At 45.5% G+C, this 19,854-nt stretch overlaps 1 protein-coding gene across 1 annotated transcript in view; it reads right to left on the bottom strand.

The window, feature by feature from the left end:
- Positions 1 to 18,740, bottom strand: part of FBXW10B (F-box and WD repeat domain containing 10B) — a 36,055-nt gene extending 17,315 nt beyond the window's left edge. The window contains exons 1-8 of the mRNA XM_007462672.1: positions 18,236 to 18,740; positions 15,983 to 16,159; positions 14,744 to 14,947; positions 14,506 to 14,633; positions 13,690 to 13,812; positions 10,565 to 10,674; positions 8,358 to 8,558; positions 2,028 to 2,149 (exon numbers count right to left, since the gene is read on the bottom strand). Coding sequence (XP_007462734.1) covers positions 2,028 to 2,149; positions 8,358 to 8,558; positions 10,565 to 10,674; positions 13,690 to 13,812; positions 14,506 to 14,633; positions 14,744 to 14,947; positions 15,983 to 16,159; positions 18,236 to 18,740 — 1,570 coding nt within the window. The remainder of the gene's footprint in view (positions 1 to 2,027; positions 2,150 to 8,357; positions 8,559 to 10,564; positions 10,675 to 13,689; positions 13,813 to 14,505; positions 14,634 to 14,743; positions 14,948 to 15,982; positions 16,160 to 18,235) is intronic.
- Positions 18,741 to 19,854: the final 1,114 nt, after the last annotated feature.

Raw genomic sequence — 19,854 nt, forward strand, 5'->3', positions numbered from 1 at the left:
CTCTTTCCTCCTGCTCTGCAAAGGAAATCTCACCCACACCCGGGGCTTCCACCTTTCACTGTACTTGGTAACCACCAAGCTGACCCATCTGGGGCTGCATCCACCTCCTGCTGCCCTCCCCCGGATGTCCGCGGTAATCCCACGCTCAATGTGTTAACTTCCTATTGCTGCTGTAACAGATCACCACCAGCTTCGTGTCTGAAAACAACAAATGGACTAATCTTACAGACGTTCGGCACGACTTCGCAAGGCTAAAATTGAGGCGTCAGCAGGGCTGTGTGCGTTTATGGAGGCTCTGGGGGGTGGGCAGGAAGGAATCCATTTCCTTGCCTTTTCCACCTTCTCGGGTCACCCACATTCCGTGGCTCACGACCCCCTTCGTCCATCTCCAAAGCCAGCAACACTGTATCTCTCTGACCACTCTTCATAGTCATGACTCCCTTTGATCACAGGTAAGAAAATGTCTGTTTTTATGGATCCACGTGATTACCCATGGGCCCACACCAACAACCTGGGAGCATCTCCCCATTTTAAGGTCCTTAACTTCATTCAGTACATCTGCAAAGTCCCTTTTGCCATGCGAGGCACAAGATGACACAGACGCCGGTGTCCGGGATTAGAACGTGACCATCTCTGGTCGGCCGTTCTCCTGCCTGCCACACTCAACGTGTCCAAAATGGAAGCCTTCACCCCCTCCTCCTTCCCTCTCCCACCCGACTCTTCCTCTGAAGCCCCGTTTCCATCAGCGGTACTTCCAGATACCCAGAGGCCTGCGTTATAAAGTCTGGCCTCACCCTTTGCCCTCCTCTCTCACTTTTCATCTCCAGCTAGTGTTGAAGTCCCGCCAGTTCTCCTTCTAGAAGTCTCCCTTCTCTTTGTACCATCTCGTGTAAACTCGCATCCATCTGATGTCTTCACACTTGCCTGTTCTCGGATATTCTGAAGACATCACAGGTTCTCTAGACTGAGTAAGAACCTTAACTTGCCCCCTGTCCCCCGGAGTCACCACCTCTCCACATCCTCCTTCCACGATATCACCAGAGCAATCTTTCTCGAATACACATTTCATCATATCAATCCTCAGCTTAAAACGCATCTACCGGCCCCCACGTCTTACAGAATAAAGTTCAATTTCCAACCACGACGCAGAAGGCCCTTGACAATCTGGCCCCAGACAAACGTATCCGCCTGATCTCCAACACCACACGCTGCAACCCAGCTGTACAGAGCAAAGGGAAATTCCCCAAATTCTTCATTTTTTTCAAAATTCTGTGATTTGCCTGAGGTGTTCCTTCCGCTTGGAATGCTCTAGACTCTCCCTCTGCGTGTAGAACTCCTCCTCCTCCAGATCACACTCAAAGAGCACCCTGCCTGCAGTGCTTTCCCTTTTACTCTTATTTCTACGGTCCCTTAGTACCCCACAAGCTCATTGGAGCACACGTTTTAGAGCCAGTCAGCCCTGGGTTCAAATCCCCACCCGACTACTTAGCAGCTTTGATTTGGGGCAAGTTGTTTTTCTGAGTTGTGGACTCCTTATCTGCATCCATCCCACAGGATTCTCTTTTGTTCTCTCTCCCTCTTTTTTTTCTCTTCTTTTAAAAATTGATTGTAATTTAAAATTACAGTCACCCCATAGGATTCTTGTGAGAGTTAAATAAGATAATGTATGCAAAGCACCTATCACAGTGCCTGTCTCAAGGTTAGTACTCAAGGAATGGCAACCGGTATCATTCACATATTTACTATAATCCCCCATTACATATTTCTACGTATGTCTCCATCAGAAGACCATGAGACTCTTGGGGAAATAAAAAGCCACATGGGAAGGGCCATATCATCAGCGCTTTTTTCCTTACTGCCTAGCACAGCACCTGGCATTCAATCAATAGTTGTTGAGTGAATGGGTCAATGGATACATGGACGGTTGAAAGGATAATGACCACCCATAGAAATGAGCAAAACAAGTCCTTTGGCAACCCATGGATTTGGGGAAACTTCTTAGGGAGGTGGAGGTGTTTCTTTCTTACCTTTTACCTGGCAATCTCTTGCTCCAGATGCCAGTTTGTTCTTCCACACATCCATGCAACTGATAGTCCCCTGGTGGCCACTGAAGATGCGTATGCAAGCCCCACTGTTCAGATCCCAGTATCTGCAGGAATCAGGCCAAAAAAAAAAAAAGTTTTTGAGATTTTCTGAGGGCCCAAGGGATCAGACGGTATAGAGTTCAATAGGGAATTGGAAGGCAGCAGAGTTTTATGAGTCCAAGGCCTGGATCTGAATCCCAGTTGCAGGACCTATTAGCTCTAACTTTGGGAAGGTTACTTAATTTCTGAGTAAGCTTCATTTCCCCATTGATAAAATGGAGATGATAATAATAGTAGTTACCTCACAGGGTTTTTGTGAAGAATTAAATACACTAATGTAGTGACTGTCAACCAGGGGTGATTTATACCCCCAGGGGTGATTTCCATCCCCTTGACAATGTCTGCAGGCATTTTTCGTTGTCACAAGTCGGTAGGGAGGTGCTATTGGTATCTAGCATGCAAGATCCAAGGATGCTGCTAAACATCCTACAATTCACAGGATGACCCGCCACAGGGAGAATTTTCCAGCCCCAAATGTCAATGGTTCTGAGGTTGAGAAACTCTGCAATAATGCATGTAACACTAGAGGAATGAGCAGTGTGTAGAAAATAATTGATAACTGTTAGCTGGTATTAGGTGGAAGTGTCCCTAGAATGGTCACCAGGCTCAGAATCCATGGCACTGATTCAGTGGTAGAGCTGACCTTCAAACAAGAACAACACAACAATTGACCCGAGCCACTAGAATATTTTATGTGCATTTCTAAAGCATATCTAAGAGATAACGTGGGAGCGTGTATGAGTCACACTGATCTTTGGTTGTTTGTTTTAGGCTGTTTTTTGGCCACACAACTTATGGGATCTTAGTTCCCTGACCAGGGACTGAACCTGCGCCCTTGGCAGTGAAAGCACAGAGTCCTAATCCCTGGACCGCCAGGTAATTCCCAGAGTCACACTGTTTTTTAATATGCAAACCTGCCTGAGGTCTCTCAATTATCATTAATACTGACTTCCACTTCAGCCAAATGCCTTTATGACAGGACAAAGTATCGATATAATGTCAAGATGGTGGGCTCTGGAGCCAGGCTGCCTGAGGTCCAATCCCAGGTCCATCACTTACTAGCTGTGTGATCTCGAATAAGTTACTGAATCACTCTGTACCTCAGTTTCGTCATCTGTAAATTGGGGATAATAATGGTACTTACCTCATAGTTATTACGAGACTTGGCACATAATAAGTGATTAGTAAATGTTTTCTTTTGTTCTGTTTTTCTTTAGATTTGTTAGGCTTTTCCTTCTAATATTCCTAAAGGTCCTACGGCTTTACCTGCTCGTCAGAGCCTGCTCCGCACCCATAGTGCGTTCAACAATGTCCCACTGGTCTGAAAAAAAAAGCATGTTTTTTAAAAATTTATTTTTGGCTGCGTTGGGTCTTCATTGCTGCACGCAGGCTTTCTCTAGTTGCGGCGAGCGGGGACTACTCTTCATTGCAGTGTGCGGGCTTCTCATTGCAGTGGCTTCTCTTGTTGCGGAGCACGGGCTCTACGCGTGTGGGCTTCAGTAGCTGTGGCACATGAGCTCAGTAGTTGTGGCTCGCGGGCTCTAGAACGCAGGCTCAGTAGTTGTGGCTCGCGGGCTCTAGAACGCAGGCTCAGTAGTTGTGGCGCACAGGCTTAGTTGCTCTGTGGCATTTGCGATCTTCCTGGACCAGGGCTCGAACCTATGTCCCCTGCATTGGCAGGCAGATTCTTAACCACTGTGCCACCAGGGAAGTCCCAGAAAGCATGTTTTGAACTTCTGTTTCTAGCAACATGGCCAACCACATGTCCAGGTTGTCTTCGTAATTTAGGCAGAAAAGGTATTGATATTTGAGAAACACTTTCAGAAAAATAGGAATGGAAGGGATTTCCTTGCCTTAGCAAACTTATAAAAGAAAGTCATAACAGCAAACATTATGCTTAATGGAGAAAAAACAGATGTACTCCCTTCAAAAAGGGGAAAAAGATAAAGATGGCTTTCACAGCTACTGCTTAACTACAAGGCCAAGGCAAAGTTAGAATGAAAGAAAAAGAAAAAAGCGTAAGTTTCAGAAAAGAAGATAATATATTGCCATTATTTCCAGTTGATAAGATCATCTACATGGAAAACCCAAACCAACATACATACTTTGCGGTTAGCAAGAGAGGTTAGCAAGGTTGCTGGATACAAGATCCACCTATAAAAATCAATATCATTTCTCAATACCATCAATAACCAACTTTAAAATATAAATGAAAATAAGATGCCACTCAAAATAGCAATAAAATTATAAAGTTTACAAGTATTCAATAAGACTACATAAGACTTTTATAAAGAAAAAGTTTTAAGTTCTAAGAAAGAACAAAGAAATGAATGTGTTGCCCAAATTGTTTATAAATTCAATGCAACTCCAATTGAAAGTCTAGTTAGATTTTTCAAGTCGGTAAACTTACCCTAAAAACTCAAAAAATATATACCATAGCTAAGTTATATAAAAAAAGGAAAGTGAAATGTAAAACTTGCCCCACCATCACATATGAAAACATCAACAACAACAACAACAACTTAAAAAAATCTTTAAAACAAAACAAAACAGGGTAGTCCCAATCAGAATCCTACCAAGTTATTTTGCGGATATTGAAAACTCATTCTCACTCATTCTCACTCATTCTCACTACAAAGCTATAGTACTTAAGACACTGTGGTATTGGTGAAAGAACAGACAAATAGATCAATGGAACAGAACAGAGAACCCAGAAACAGACCCATGTAAGTACAGTCAACTGATTGCAAAGGTAATACAGTGGAGCAAAGAGAGTCTATCCAACAAATGGTTCTGGAACAACTGGACGTCCACATGCAAAAAAAAAGAAAAGAAAAAAAAAGAATTTAGCCACAGACCTTACATCCTTCACAAAATTTAACTCAAAATGGATCACGGACTTAAACATAAAACACAAAACTATAATATTCTTAGATGATAACATAGAAGAAAACTACGACCTTGGGTATGGCAATGACTTTTAGATACAACACCAAAGGCGTGACCCATGAAAGAAAGAATTGACAGACTGGACTCCATTAAAATTTAAAATAGCGACTCTGCAAAAGATAATGTCAAGAAAATTAGAAGACAAGGCACAGACTGGAAGAAAATATTTGCAAAAGACACATGTGATAAAGGACTATTATCCAAAATACACAAAGAACTCTCAGAACTCAACAAAAAGAAAACAAACAACCAAAACAAAAACTGGGCAGAAGAGATAAATAGACATTTCTCCAAAGAAGACATACAAATGGCCAACAGGCACATGAAAAGATGCTCAACATCGCTAGTTATTAGAGAAATGCAAATCAAAACCGCAATTAGGTATCACCTCACACCAGTCAGAATGGCCATCATCAAAAAGTCTACAAGTAATAAATGCTGGAGAGGGTGTGCAGGACAGGGAACCTGCCTACACTGCACTTTTCCACAGTGCAGCCACTGTGGAAAACAGTATGGAAGTTCCTTTAAAAAAGCTAAAAATAGAGCTACCATATGATCCAACAATCCCGCTCCTGGGCATATATTTGGAAAAACTGAAAACTCTAATTCGAAAAGATACATGCACCCCAATGTTCATAGCAACACTATTTGTACAACTGCCAAGTCATGGAAACAACCTAAGTGCCCATCAACAGACAACTGGCTTAAGATGATGTGGTATATATATATATATTCAATGGACTATTACCCAGCCATGAGAAAGAACAAAATATTGCCATTTGCAGCAACATGGATGGACCTAGAGAATATACTTAGTGAAGTAAGTCAGATGGAGAAAGACAAATATTATATGATATCACTTACATGTGGAATCTAAGAAATAATAAAAATGAATCTATATACAAAACAGAAACAGACACACAGACATAGAAAACAAACTTATGGTTACCGAAGGGAAAAGGGAGGGTGGGAGGGATAAATTAGGAGTATGGGGCTAACAGATTCAAAGTACTATACATAAAATATATACACAACAAGGATTTACTGTATAGCACAGGGAATTATATTCAATATCTTGTAATAACCTATAATGGAAAATAATCTGAAATATATATATGTATGTATTTCAGCTTTACCGTACACCTGAAACTAACACAATACTGTAAATCAAATATACTTCAATTTTTTTTAATGGGCCAAAGATCTTAACGGACATCTCACCAAAGAAGACATCCCCAAAAGATACTCCACATCTCAGGTCATCAGGGAAATGCAAAAAAAATAACAAGACACCACTACACACCTATCTGAATGGCCAAAATCCAGCACACTGACACCACCAAATGCTGGTGAGGATGTGAAGGAACAGGAACTCTCATTGATTGTTGGTAGAAATGCAAAATGATGCAGCCACGTTGGAAGACAGTTGGAGATTTCTTACAAAATTAAACATACTTTACTGTGTGATCCAGCAATTGTTCTCCTTGATATTTACCCTAAGAATCTGAAAACTTATGTCCACAGAAAAAACTTGTAAATGGATATTTATAGCAGCTTTACTCATAGCAGCCAAAACTTAGAAGCAACCAAGATGTCCCTCAGTAGATGAATAAATAAGTAAACTGTGGTCCATCCAGAAAGTGGAATATTATTAAGCATAAGGAAGAAATGAGCTATCAAGCTATGAAAGGACCCAGAGGAGCCTTAAATGCATATGACTAAGTGAAAGAAGCCAATCTGAAAAAGCTACGTATTGTATAATTCCAACTATATGACATTTTGGAAAAGGGAAAATTATGGAGCCAGTAAAAAGATCTATGGTTGTCAGGGGTTAGGGGGAAGCATGAATAGGCAGAGCATAGAGAATTTTTAGGGCAATGAAAATACTCTGTATGATACTATAATGATGAATACATGACACTATATATTTGTCCCAATTCATAGAATGTACACCACCAAGCATGAACCCTAAGGTATATTATGGACTTTAGGTGATTATGGTGTGTCGATGCAGGTTCATCAAATGTAACAAATGTACTACTCTGAAGGGGTATCTTGAGAATGGGGCAAAGGGTATATGGGAAACCTTTGTACCTTCCTCTCAATTTTGCTGTGAATCTAAAACTGCTCTATAAAAACTATCTTTTTTAAAAAGGCGGTTTTGATGCAAAAACAGAAAAACAAGCCACCAATACTGTATTGTATGTTTGAAAGTTGCTGAGAGAGTAGATCTTGAAAGTTCTCATCACAAGAAAAAAAACTGTCACTATGTGTAGTGATGGATAGAACTAAATTCACTGTGCTAATCATTTTGCAATATATGCATATATCAAACCATTATATCATACACCTAAAACTAACACTTTATGTCAATTATACCTCAATAAAAAATTTAAAAACTCATGCACATGGGTACCAGGAGACACATCCAGGAATGTCCACGGCAGTTCTCTTTGAAAGAATAAAGAACTATAAACAATGCAAATATCCACCAACAGAAGAGTACATAAATGAGCTATGATGTATTCATCTAATGAAATACTGTATCTCAGTGAAAATAAATTAATTACTGCTACCTACATCCTACAAATGAATCTCAAAGTCACAGTTCAGTGCAAGAATCAAGTACAGATGAACTTTTAAGATACAATTCCATTTATGTTAAGTTCAAGAATGGACAAAAGTAATTAATATATCGGCATATATATAAATAGGTAGCAAAACTACAAAGAAATACAAGGGAATAATTAGTATAAAATTTAGGATAACATTACCTCTGGTTGGGAGGAAGAAAGAAGGAATAAGAGAAAGGCACATAGGGGATTTAGGGAACGGTAAACACCCTATTTCCTGGCCTGAGTAATGAGCACATGGGTGTTCATTATATTGTTTAAAAATATACATACATATATATATATTTTGTTTCCATAACCACAAAAAACTACTTTCCCCTGAAGAAATCTGTAAAAATATATATAAATTATGCCTTCACCTAATAATGCTAAAGAAAATACTTTTTGAGTCACAGCCTTCAGCTAGAAAATAGACCTGATAATTGCTATACATCTATCTCACCCAAAGTTTAAACAATATACAAATTTTTGGTTTTTATCTTGCCAAAAAAAAAGTGGGTTATTCTAAAAGTCAGTGTAATTTAGGATAACTTTTGCATAAATACAAAAAGGTAAAAGCATGCATGCTCTTTCCACAAGCTGCATTTAGGCCTCGGCAGGGTGGGGACCACAGCTTTCTTGGACCACTTACCTGATACTCAGGTCATAACTCCCGCTCAGGAGAAAGTTTTCCTCCTCACACAAGAAGAGGGTACGGACACTCCCAGTGTGGCCTCGGAACTTGATGGGTATCTGCTTTATCTGTATGATGTCCAGAAGCTGGATCTTCCGATTGGATGACACAGCTAACAAATCTCCCCCAGAATAGTGGATGACTCTGTTTCGGTCCCACCTGAGTTGCCAGAAAAAGGATGATCCATGGAAAGAAGAGTTAGTGTCCTTCCTAGAACTCACTTAGCACAGTGCCTTTGACCTGCAGCAATACTATAATGGAAAATACAGGGCCTTCCAACAAGGGATATAGCAGAAGGCAAGGCCTAATGTTAATGGTCCCTGATGGATCCCCACCTCACACCATAACAAAAATCCATTTCAGACAGATTTAAAACCTAAACACAAAAGGCAAAACTCTTTTAATAATTTCTGCTAATGTATGATAAATCATCAAGACACAGAACAGAGTATGCAGCATTTCCCACCTTATTTGACCATGGAAACCTTTTTTCATGGAAAACCTCAGAGGAACACACTTGGGAAGCCCTATACCCACTGCATGTCCCACTGTTGGTTTTTTGCTGTTTTTCTTGTTTCCCTTAACCAATATCCAGTGAGCGTATATTAGGGGCAAAGTCCTGTGATAATAGGTGCTAATGGGAAATACAAAGATAGATGAATAAGATATGAATGGACCTTGCCCTCAATGGGCTTACAGTCCAACAAAACAGGGTGAGTTGAATTAATTTTCCAATCATAAGGTTATTAGCAAATAGATAAAATATGAGCAGGATGACCAAATAATTTATCGTCCAAACTGAGTTTTTTTATTGTGAAAGGGGACACTATTGTTAATTATTTGAGGACCACAGAGTAAAATCGAATTGTTTCAGTAAACAGGGATATAAAGTCACTCTAAATATGAGGGGCAATTCCTGACGTTTTTGTCCTCATTCCATTTGTCCTATCTAGAGTTCAACCAGTCATCTTCTCTTCTAAAGAGCACGTATCACCATAGTATCCATAAAATCTCAGCTCTGCCTTTTCCCATCTGCTCTGTCTTCCCCCTACTGGCTGGTCAAGAAGCAATTTGTTAGTAAGGTTCACAGCCAAAAATAGAACAATGATGGACTTCACAAAACTTTATGAATAAAGAGTGAAGTCCTAGGTCTAAAGTATGGCAGAAAGTTGCCTATTAAAGGGTCTTCTTACGGCATATTCAAACGATGCCACACTAGGTAGTTATCATAAATACCATTTTCATGTTTAACATGGAAAGACATTCACAGTACCTTGCCAGAGTGGGTTACAGAACTATATATAGCATAGCCCCCTTTCTATTTAAAATATGTATTCATAGAGGCAAAGAAAAAATTCTAGGGTAGACATCAATATTGATGGTAGTTATCTCTACGTGACAAGATTGTAGGAGAGCTTTCCTTTCCTCTATACATTTCCTGGCATTTCATGGATTTTTTTTTTTTCCAGTAAGGATATATTACTCCTAAAATAAGAATTAAACAGTAAAGATATTTTTTTTAAAGATTTCATGCCGGGCTTCCCTGGTGGCGCAGTGCTTGAGAGTCCGCCTGCCGATGCAGGAGACGCGGGTTCGTGCCCCGTTTCGGGAAGATCCCACATGCCGCGGAGCGGCTGGGCCCGTGAGCCATGGCCGCTGAGCCTGCGCGTCCGGAGCCTGTGCTCCGCAAATGGGAGAGGCCACAACAGTGAGAGGCCCGCATAACGCAAGAAAAAAAAAAAAACAAAACTAAACCTTGTATTCTGGGCCTTCTTTCATCCCAAACTTGGAATGTTGTTCTGGCCCATGACCTTCAGACATTCAGACACTTGCTAACTATATGTGTCCATGCCCAGCAAGGTTCCTTGAAATAAAAAAAAAAAAAAAAAAAAAAAAAAAAAAGATTTCATGCCTGTGAATTGTGCAAAAGCTTGCTGGTCAGTGTATAGAAAATGTATAAGGGGAGAGCAACCTCCACCCAATGCCAAGAATGGTGCAAAAATCAAGCACCTATTCTCCAAATGGGATCTCATGTGGGTTTGAGGCTGGGGCTTGAGGTGAGGAAATACTGCCTTTCCAAGTGAGCAAAGGTATGGGAGTCCTCAGATGCCCGTGTGGATAGTTCAGGGATCCCTGGAGACCTGGCCTCTGACCACAGTACCTACACGTCAGAGAGAATGCGGATGTTGTAAGTGCCACAGAAGACATTCCTCTCCTCTGTCTGCACCTGCTGAGTTTCCTGGTTCTGGTATGCAGTCCACAGGTCGTAGTCATTCTAACAAGGGAACACTTACAGTCAAAGGACGGCAGCAACCTGACCCCCCAGACACGCATCCCTGAGACTCTCCCCTGGCGAGGGTACAAGGGCCCAAGAGCTCCTCCTCTTCAGGCCGTGGCCACTGCTATGTGGTGATGGGGAGGGACCCGTGAGCAAAAGGAACCCCTGAGTTGAAGGTCCTGGTCCTTCTTCTACCTCTGATCCTGTGGACTTCCAATGCTGCTGATAGCACAACTTTTCCAAAAATGAGCTCACGACCAGGATGCACACAAAATAAAGTCACCGGTGCCCATTTCACAGATGCCGGGGTTTTGAGTTCCTGCTGTGTGTGCACGAGACAGTACAGAGCGTACTCGTGGGAACTCAAGTCACATGTGAAATTCCTGTTGCACGCTCTACGCACTTGTGTGTCAAAGTTTTCATACATCTGCAACCTTCATTTCTCCTTACAGCTGCCTCACAAAGTACATCACTTGCCCCACCAAGTATTCCCACCATTTTACAGATGATGCATCTGAGCCTCAGAGAGGGGAAATCAATTTTATCAAGACTCAACAGGGATGTTCCCCGTCCCTTTCCAACATTCCTTCCTCCTTCCTTCCTTCCCTCCTTCCATCCTTCCCTCCCTTCCTTCCTCCATCCTTCCCTCCCTTCCTTCTTTCCTTCCTTCCTTCCTCCCTCCCTTCCTTCCCCCCTCCTTCTCTCCCTCCCTTCCTTCCTTCCCTGCATCCTTCCCTCCTTCCTTCCTTCCTCCCTTCCTTCCCTCCTCCCTTCCTTCCCTCCTTGCTTCCTTCCTCCCTTCCTTCCCTCCTTCCTTCCTTCCTCCCCACTCCCTCCCTTCATCACACACTTTCTGAGTAGCTATGGCCATCCAGGGATGCTAAATTCTGGTATAGATGACTCAACTGGAATTCCAGTTCCAGTCTTCTTCCCAGCCTCATTTTCTTCAACCTCAAAAAGCAGGAAATAGCAATCACGCTAACAGGAAACCAATAAGGCCAGGTGAGTTTATGATGAAAGCAAAGAGGACCACAGCACGACGTCTGCGTCTGGGGACCTGTCTTCCTTCCCAACCTCAGCCTTCTCTTCCATGCCCATCCACTCTTCCTCAGCCCATCCTCCTTCTCGATCTTTCACCAGGTCCTGATGTCCACATAGAAGTCTCTCCCCAGAAGAATCCATCAGCCTGCTTCCCCTCGCGTGTTCAGGCAGCTCTGATAACCTGCCTTGAATTAAACGAGGCTTCCCTGGCTTCTCACAGCCCAGGCTGGAATTCCTTGGCTCTCGCCTACCCATTGAGCTTTGAGAGCCTGGAGGCTACTCGGTGGAGTCGATGGGGTGAAAAAGATCTGGCTTCGAATCCCAGCTCTGCCATGCCCAGCCAGGAGACCTTGGGTAAGTTTTCTAACAGCACAGCCTCATTTCCACACCCACACACTGGGAGCAACGCTGCCCACCCGACCCATTGTGAGGATCAAGTAGATCAAGTAGATCACGGAAATCAGGCACAGGCAGTACCCGCTGTAGCCACCAGCCCCGGAAGCACTCATCACTCGCCTCTGCCTCTTCCCAGCAGCCCCCTCACTGCTCAGTCCCACTGCTTCCCTACCGGTCTCCATACCTTTACCTGTTTCTCCTTCTTTTCTTAAATTAATTATACATTTCTAAGCATCAAACACTGCCCGGTTCGCCCTTGTTTGTCTGGCAGTTACTAGCTACCTCACCTATGGAAGAAGGGTGTTGGCTGTGTTACACTTAACAGAGCGACGGGCTTGGAAAGAGCGGGTCAGCCTTGAACTTACGTCTCTTGCCCTCTAGTGGAGGCCTGACACTCTGTTTCTTCATCTATAAAATGAGCGGAGGGGCCGACTCAAAGATTTCAAAAATTGCAGGTCCACAAACGTGCTTTCTTTGGCCCATGTAGTTTTGGGGGTTTTTTCTAATGCTTTTAATTGGTTGCCAGCATTAAAGAAAAGCAGTAGCTGTCCTGTGATAACTCAGATTTCTCACTTCCCTTGAAAGCTCAGGCAGCCTGGGAAGCCGGGGTGCACAGTCTCCCGTGGCAATGCTCAGCTGGACCTGAGTAGTGACTGGCCCCCCAGAGTCACCACGGTCCCATCATCCTGCTGCCCTCCCCGCCCCCCTCCCTCCTTTGTGTGACCAGAACGGCCTCTACAGACGTAAGAACTGGACCCTTCTCTTTCTCAACTTCTAACTGAAACTGCACAGTCTTCCTATGGAACGCTACAGTCTGACCACCCTTGTTAAGTATCCTTTTGGGGCCCATTGAATAGATTTCAAAATAGAAGGCCCTTGAGCAGAGAGGAGGGGACAGGAGTCCACTGGTCTGGGGAATGACCACCACGGCTGAATGGGCAGAACCCAGTGCTCAGAGTCTTCCATCTGAGACACGATACTTTTTTTTTTACTGCCCGAGGTTTTGTAGAGAGGTCTGAGGCTAAGTAACGCTCTCCTTCCGTCCTAGAACCAGAATGAACCTGGAAGCGAGCGGTCGGAAAGCTTAATTCACTCTGGACCCTGGACATTTGGGGACGGCCCTAGCCCTGCCCTCATGTCCTCAATCCCGAGCGACAGACCCCCCCCCTGCGGCCTCTCCATGCAGGGACAGAGGTGGTGAGGAAAACCCCAGCGATCCTGACACCGCTCCTGGCTCTGAGCTCCCCGCTAGATGGCAGATGCCATGGACACAGGGCCTGACATGGGAGCTGCAGTCAGGAAGAACCCTGAGAAGACAACCAAGTCAGCCCCCTCATTTAACAGAAGAGGTAGTTAAGGCTTAAGGAGAGAAAGTCACTTCCTTAAGGACACACAGCACCCAACTGTGGTCTCCCTTAGGGAATGTTGCCTCCCATACCCTACATCCATATGCTCTAACCTACACCCTCCCATATCCGACATCCGTATGTGAGGGCTGAGTCTGGACTTCAGCCTTCAATGGCCAGTAGGAAACGACGCCCACAGTCACTTGCCCCAGGTGCCATCGGAACCCACCTTCGTTCTCAGTTTCCATTTCGGATTTTTCACGCATAGGTGCTTCCCGTCATCTGCCATCTTAGGAACGGGGATAGTAACCTTGTTGGCGTAATTAGGGTCTATTCCCCTGGTGTAGGACCCCTGGGGTAAAAGAACCGAAAATGGCTACTCTTAGTTCTTACACTCCAAGAGGAGGCGAAAAACTAGTGTTTGGCAAGATCTGAAAGATGGGTTAGTTCTGGGCAAGGAAGGCCTGGGTCTGGCCAGCTAGGCCAGTGGTGCGTGTAGACTGGCTGAAGGAGGGTAACGCCCACCAAACATCCCGAGAGGGACCAGCGAGGATGGTGGGCGGTTCCCAGCTTCCAGCATGTCCCCTGGCTCAAGGCCTCCTCTCCCTCTGCTGGGAAAAATCCAAGCTACCAGGAACCCATGATTTAGGGTCAGGCTTCTGGCAAGAAACAGAAGTATGAATGCCAGAGATGGTTACTATCCAGGGAAAACTGCATTTTAACCTAAAAAAATACTCTGTGGCTCTGTAAACATCTGTGTACATGAGGCTTTCTTATATTGCACAAGCTGCAATATGGCTCCCCGGGGAAAGTTCCCTGCTCTGTGAGGCTCCGGAAAGGCTCTGCCTCTGTCTTCCCAAGAGGTTTCTATACGTGTCATCCCTGCTAGATGCACCAACAAGGGGAGAGTAAATGGGGATATCGGGAGTCCGGACAAAAAGGCAGTTGAGGAAGCAGCAGGAGGCCAGCTCAGGGTCTACCGCAGACGGAAAGGCTGGTGCAGACATGAGGCTGGGCTACAGCTGTCCCCTCCCAAAGAAAGTACCTGCAGTAAGGTGATCTGGTGCCGGATGAAAGAGTGCATGGACAGGTCGGTCCTGACCTGCTGCGCCAGCACTGCCCAGTGCTGGCTCACGAACACACACCTGTTCAGGCTGTTCTTATCCAGCATACCTGGAAAACAAGAGGTGGACCTGGGGACCTCCTAACTGCGCTGCGATGGTGGCAGGTGGGGCGGGGGGGGGGGGCGGGTCTTCAGAAATCCCCCAACAGGCCCCGCGTACTGAGGATATACTTGGAGAGATGGACCGGCAGGTGACGGATGAAGTCGCGGTATCTGCTGACCCCAGAAGACAGCTCTCTGACGGCCTCCAGATCCACCAGCACATCGGCGACGGGGGCCGAGCCTGCTTTGGACACGCTTGCTTTTTCAGAAGACAGACTATTCATCTTGGAAATATACTGGAGTGAACTCTTCCACTGTCCTTCTAGAGGAAAGCCGGAGAAGGGGGCACGGTTGGGGCGTCTTTGGGGTGACTCCGGGCCGAGAGCAAGTCCTTGCCAAAAGCTGTCCCCCAAAACAGAGCTCACCAGGGTCTACCCTGAGGCCACCAGGGTTTGGTCATTTCTTCCACCAAAATGAAAACAGAGCTTCCCCAACCAAACGCACCAGCAGTTTTCAACGTTCCCAGCTCAAGTCGATGTCTGTGGCATCAAAACTGCCCTGCTGGTGAAATGGCATGGTGTCTGGAGTTTCCTCTAAATGAGCCCAACAAGAAAAAGTCTCAATTTCAAAAGACGGGGTTGGAGGAAATAAGATTGGTAAGACGGTGATAATTATTGAGGCTGGATGACGGTTATGTGGGCAATGATTACACTGTTCTACCTACTTCTGAAACTTGAAAATTTCTGTATAAAAAGCGTTTCTGAATCTATGTTTTGTGTTTCCCGTAATTTTTCCGTATATATGTCTTGCTTCAAATCCCAAGTGAGGTCGGCCCTAAGGTCAGGGCCCAATTCCCCACTGCTTTTGTTTCCACCTCAAGACTGAATCCAATGCTGCAAAAATAGCTCCTGGTGGGTTGGATTCTGGAGGTGCCCCTCCCCATATCTCCCCACACCAGAGGTCAGGGGCTAGACCGAGAGATTCCGGCCTGGGGCAAAAGGGGACTTAAGGTCACACTGACTGATTTTATTTTATCTTTTGGCCACGCCCCACAGCATGTGGGATCTTAGCTCCCCGACCAGGGATCGAACCCACACCCCCTGCAGGCGAAGCGCAGAGCCTTAACCGCTGGACTGCCAGGGAAGTCCCAAAATGACTGATTTTAATCCTTGTTTCTCCCCTTACCAGATGTGGGATTAAATGAGGGAATAAATATCACAGAGCCCAACCCACTTTGTAGGTGACAAGTGAATGTTAGTTGCCCAACTCTGTCCTGCCCAATTATGGCTGCCCTACCAGCCCCTCCATCACCACGGGACTCCCTCCCCATCGGCTTTCTTCCTACCAGCGGACTTACCAGTAGTGGCTGCTCCCCACGACACATTTTCGTGCAAGCCTGCTTTTCCTGTAGTTTTGGACAACGGGAAGGATGTGTGCCCGGGTCTGGCTGCCCAGCAGACTTGTGAGGTCTCGCACAGGGGTGTGTGGCCTTTCCCAGGGACGAAAAACACATCCTTGGAGTCTGGGTCGTTCCCTGAAAAACAAAAGGCCAAGATGAGAGGCTCTTTAGTACAGGTGTGTGGAGAGGAAGTGGTAGAGAGAGATGGTTTTATTTCTACTGGCTTCTTTTGAATCGACACAAAACGGACCAGGCCAGTTATGTCTGTTTTTATTTGGGGCCTCTGAGTTTCTACGTAAAAATCACAGAGAGCCTCTGTTGGCCTTTGCCAGCCCACCTGCACTGCAAACTTCATCAGCGCTCTATATACACGAGGACAGAGAGAGAATGAGAGGGAGAGAGAGAGGGAAAGAGGAAGAGAGAGAGTGAGGAGCTGGAAGAGGGACTGCTTTTCTGAAGCTTTTGCGTCGGAGTGAGGAGGGAAGAGGGACTGCTTTTCTGAAGCTTTTGCGTCGTGTTCTTCAATGATATGAATAAATGCCCTTGAGTCAAATTAGGAAATTTTAATTTTTTTTTCTTTCTTTTTGGCAGCATGCAGAACTTCCCCCAGCAGGGATCGAACCCATGCCCCCCGCAGGAGAAGCACAGAGTCTTAACCACTGGATGACCAGGGAAGTCCTAGAAATTTTAATTTTTAAGAGAGAGGCTCCCCTAGGAAAAGGGGAAGGTTGCCACAACCTGTAACTGGACTTACACAACTTTTAATACAAGGAGCTGATTCCTGCGGTGGGTGAGGACCTGTGTGTACAGATGAGGCTACTCGAGCCTGCCGCCCCTGTCCGGGGGCCAGCATTGCCCATGGGAGACGATCAGGACGGGGGGCCTGGTTTTCAACCGCCCGACTGGGTGACCACGGCCGAATCACTCAGATTCTCTGAACTTCGATTCGACTTCCTTACCTATACAATGAAGGAGCTGGACTGATCAATCTCTAATCTAACTTATGGGATCCTCTGATTTTCTCCACCACTTTTCATTCCAGATGATTCTTCTTTTACTTCCTGGACACACCAAAGAAATCAAGGGCATATAACGGGATCTAACTGCCCCCAAGGTCACGTAGCTTTAAACTTTCCCGGGATTCTCTGAGTCTGCAAACAGGACCACAAACCAGGTCTCGTGGACCGCAGGAATTCCCCGCCCTCAAGAGCTCAACCTCTGAATCCCTCCATCTGACGCCCTCTCCCAGCCTTGTCCCAGTCTGCTAACCCTCTGCTTCTCGTACTGGACCCCCTGCAACCCCGAGTCCCTTGCCTCCTTTCTGGTTGCTTTTGCTGCCCCAGTGCAGCTGGCCAAACACGTCCAAGACCTTGTCACCGACACCCTAGACCACCGGCTCTCAAAGTGAGGTCACCAGACCAGCAGCAGCAGCATCCGCTGGGAACTTGTTAGACATGCAGACTCGTGGCCCACATCACACCTGCTGGGTCAGGACCTTTCGGGGAGGACCCCGGCCACCTGGGTTTTAATAAGCCCTCCCAGTGATTCTGATACAAGCAACGATTGAGAACGCCCACCCCAGCCTTATCTGGCCCCTCCACTACCTCCAGCCTTGGATAAACTCCAAGTCAAGGTTGGATTTTATGTGCAAGCAAGGAATACAGTGGGATGAATGAAGGAAAGCCCTAGGTTTTGACCTCTTGGCCTAGTTTCCGTGCAGTGCAAACTGAAGGGCAACACAACTCAGTAGCACCCCCCTTACCTCCTTCTCAAACCCGCTTCAATCCCTAACCCGCTAAAGTAGGAACCACCCCAGCATTAAGCAGCAAACTGAAGGGCAACACAACTCAGTAGCACCCCCCTTACCTCCTTCTCAAACCCGCTTCAATCCCTAACCCACTAAAGCAGGAACCACCCCAGCATTAAGCAGCCACTTCTGGGCCTAAGGGAGGCAGAAATCCCTTTGAAACGCCTGACAGTTGAAAGTTCCTTCTGCACTTGTCCTTTTATAATTTTCTAGAAGGAAGTCACATTCAGCAGCTTCTCCTTCGGTCAACAGGATCGGGTGTCAGGACAAAGCGCTCTGTTCTGCAATCTGGAAGATCCCCGTCTACCTAAGCTTGTCCACACCTCCTGTTCCTTGATGGGCTCCTGAAGTCTGGCCTCCTGGTCTCTGGGGACCCTTAGGTCTCTACCTGTGGCCTCGCTCACCTGAGGCATCGTTCCGCCCTCTCAGAAACAGGACTCTGATGACATCAACAGCAGTGAGCAGTAGCTCGGGGTCGCACATCTGCAGCAGCAAGAGTGTGTAATTCGCCTTCGTCCAGTAGCTGCTGGTCCCAAACCAGTACAAAATCTCCCTCATCTTCTGTTCCACCGTCTTGTCCAGCATTTGGTTCAAGGAGGACTTGACGATTTTCCCCTCCTTCTTGCTGAGGTTGACCCGGGACCTGTGGTAGACAAAATCCTTCCCCTGCATGGTCTGAAGGATATTTTGAAAATAGTGTAACAAATACAAGCTATCCAGCTGCTGCAGGATGCTGACCAGAAACCTCCTCTGGGACATCTTGCCCACCCTTCGGAACCACTCTTTGGTGAAGAAGATCTTCCAGGCCAGGACACACGTCTCACACTTCTGGCACATGGGGACAGAATTGTTCCCCTTCTCACATCGAAAATAAGGGGCATTCTTGAGCCTCGATTCCACGTTTTCCATGGTCCCGAGACGACCAGCTCATTTTACCCTTGCCGGTTGTCAACTGCACCAAACCCCAGAGGAACAGGAGAGGCTGATAAATATCCCAATTGAGCCTTTTCTTTCTCCCAAAGAAAAAGGAAACTGCTGCAATGGGCAGAAAGCTGCTCTCCCCAGAAACTGCCGTTGAGTCTGGCTTCCCGTACTGACCTCCTAGGAAACAGGCCTTTACCGTAAATCTCCTAAGCCTGGCGCTGCTCAGGGGAAGGCAGTTGCTGTATATTCTGAAAGAGCTGGTCATGTAGTTTCTAGAACAACAGGAAGAGAGGTAGTCAAATTCAAATAGTGTACAGACCCCTTTCAAAGGGGGAAAAAAAATATTGTGGAGCCTGGTGTTGAGCTTCCATTGTTGCTGTTGGTGAGTGACTTTTAAACATTTGTGAATATGAAATTAGATGGAAACGTCTGTGTACGGCTGTTTGGTTAGAATGATCTTGAATATGTTTATAGTCATCTTCTTAACTCATCATCAAAGTGAAAACACAAATGTTTAATATATATTTGTTACTTAACTCCTTCAGAAGGTTAACCAGAAACCTCTGCAGGGAAAGGTCCCTAGTGGAAAAAAATGTCTGTGGGCCTGAGAATATATTTGGGGACTTCCAGCCTCAATCACACACCAACCCAGGTACCTGGGAGGAAGCACAGCTGAGCGGAGTGTGGGGTCTGGGGTCAGACTCCTGGGTTTGGACCCCAGCCCAGCTGCTCACTAGCTCTGTGAACACGGGCACATTACTTAACCCTTTATGCTTCAGTCTCCTCATCTGTGAAATGGAAGCAACAGTAGTTCCTACTTCAGAGGCAGTGTGAGGATGAAATGGGGTATTATATGCAAAGCACTTAGAAGACTGCCTGGTACATATTCAGCCCCCATAAATGCTAACTATCGTCCTATTGTCATCAGTAATATTGTCATTGGGATCATTATTCTGGGCAGCCAGATAATCAATGTCAACTATGATGTTTACACATGCGTACGTACAGACATTGAGATGCATGGGAAGAAACAGTATGTGTGGAGCTTTTAAAAGAAAAATGACATGACAATGACTTACCTGTTTCATGAGATCATTAC

Source organism: Lipotes vexillifer, unplaced genomic scaffold (assembly GCF_000442215.2).
Source record: "Lipotes vexillifer unplaced genomic scaffold, Lipotes_vexillifer_v1.1 scaffold982, whole genome shotgun sequence".
NCBI classification, from domain to species: domain Eukaryota; kingdom Metazoa; phylum Chordata; class Mammalia; order Artiodactyla; family Lipotidae; genus Lipotes; species Lipotes vexillifer.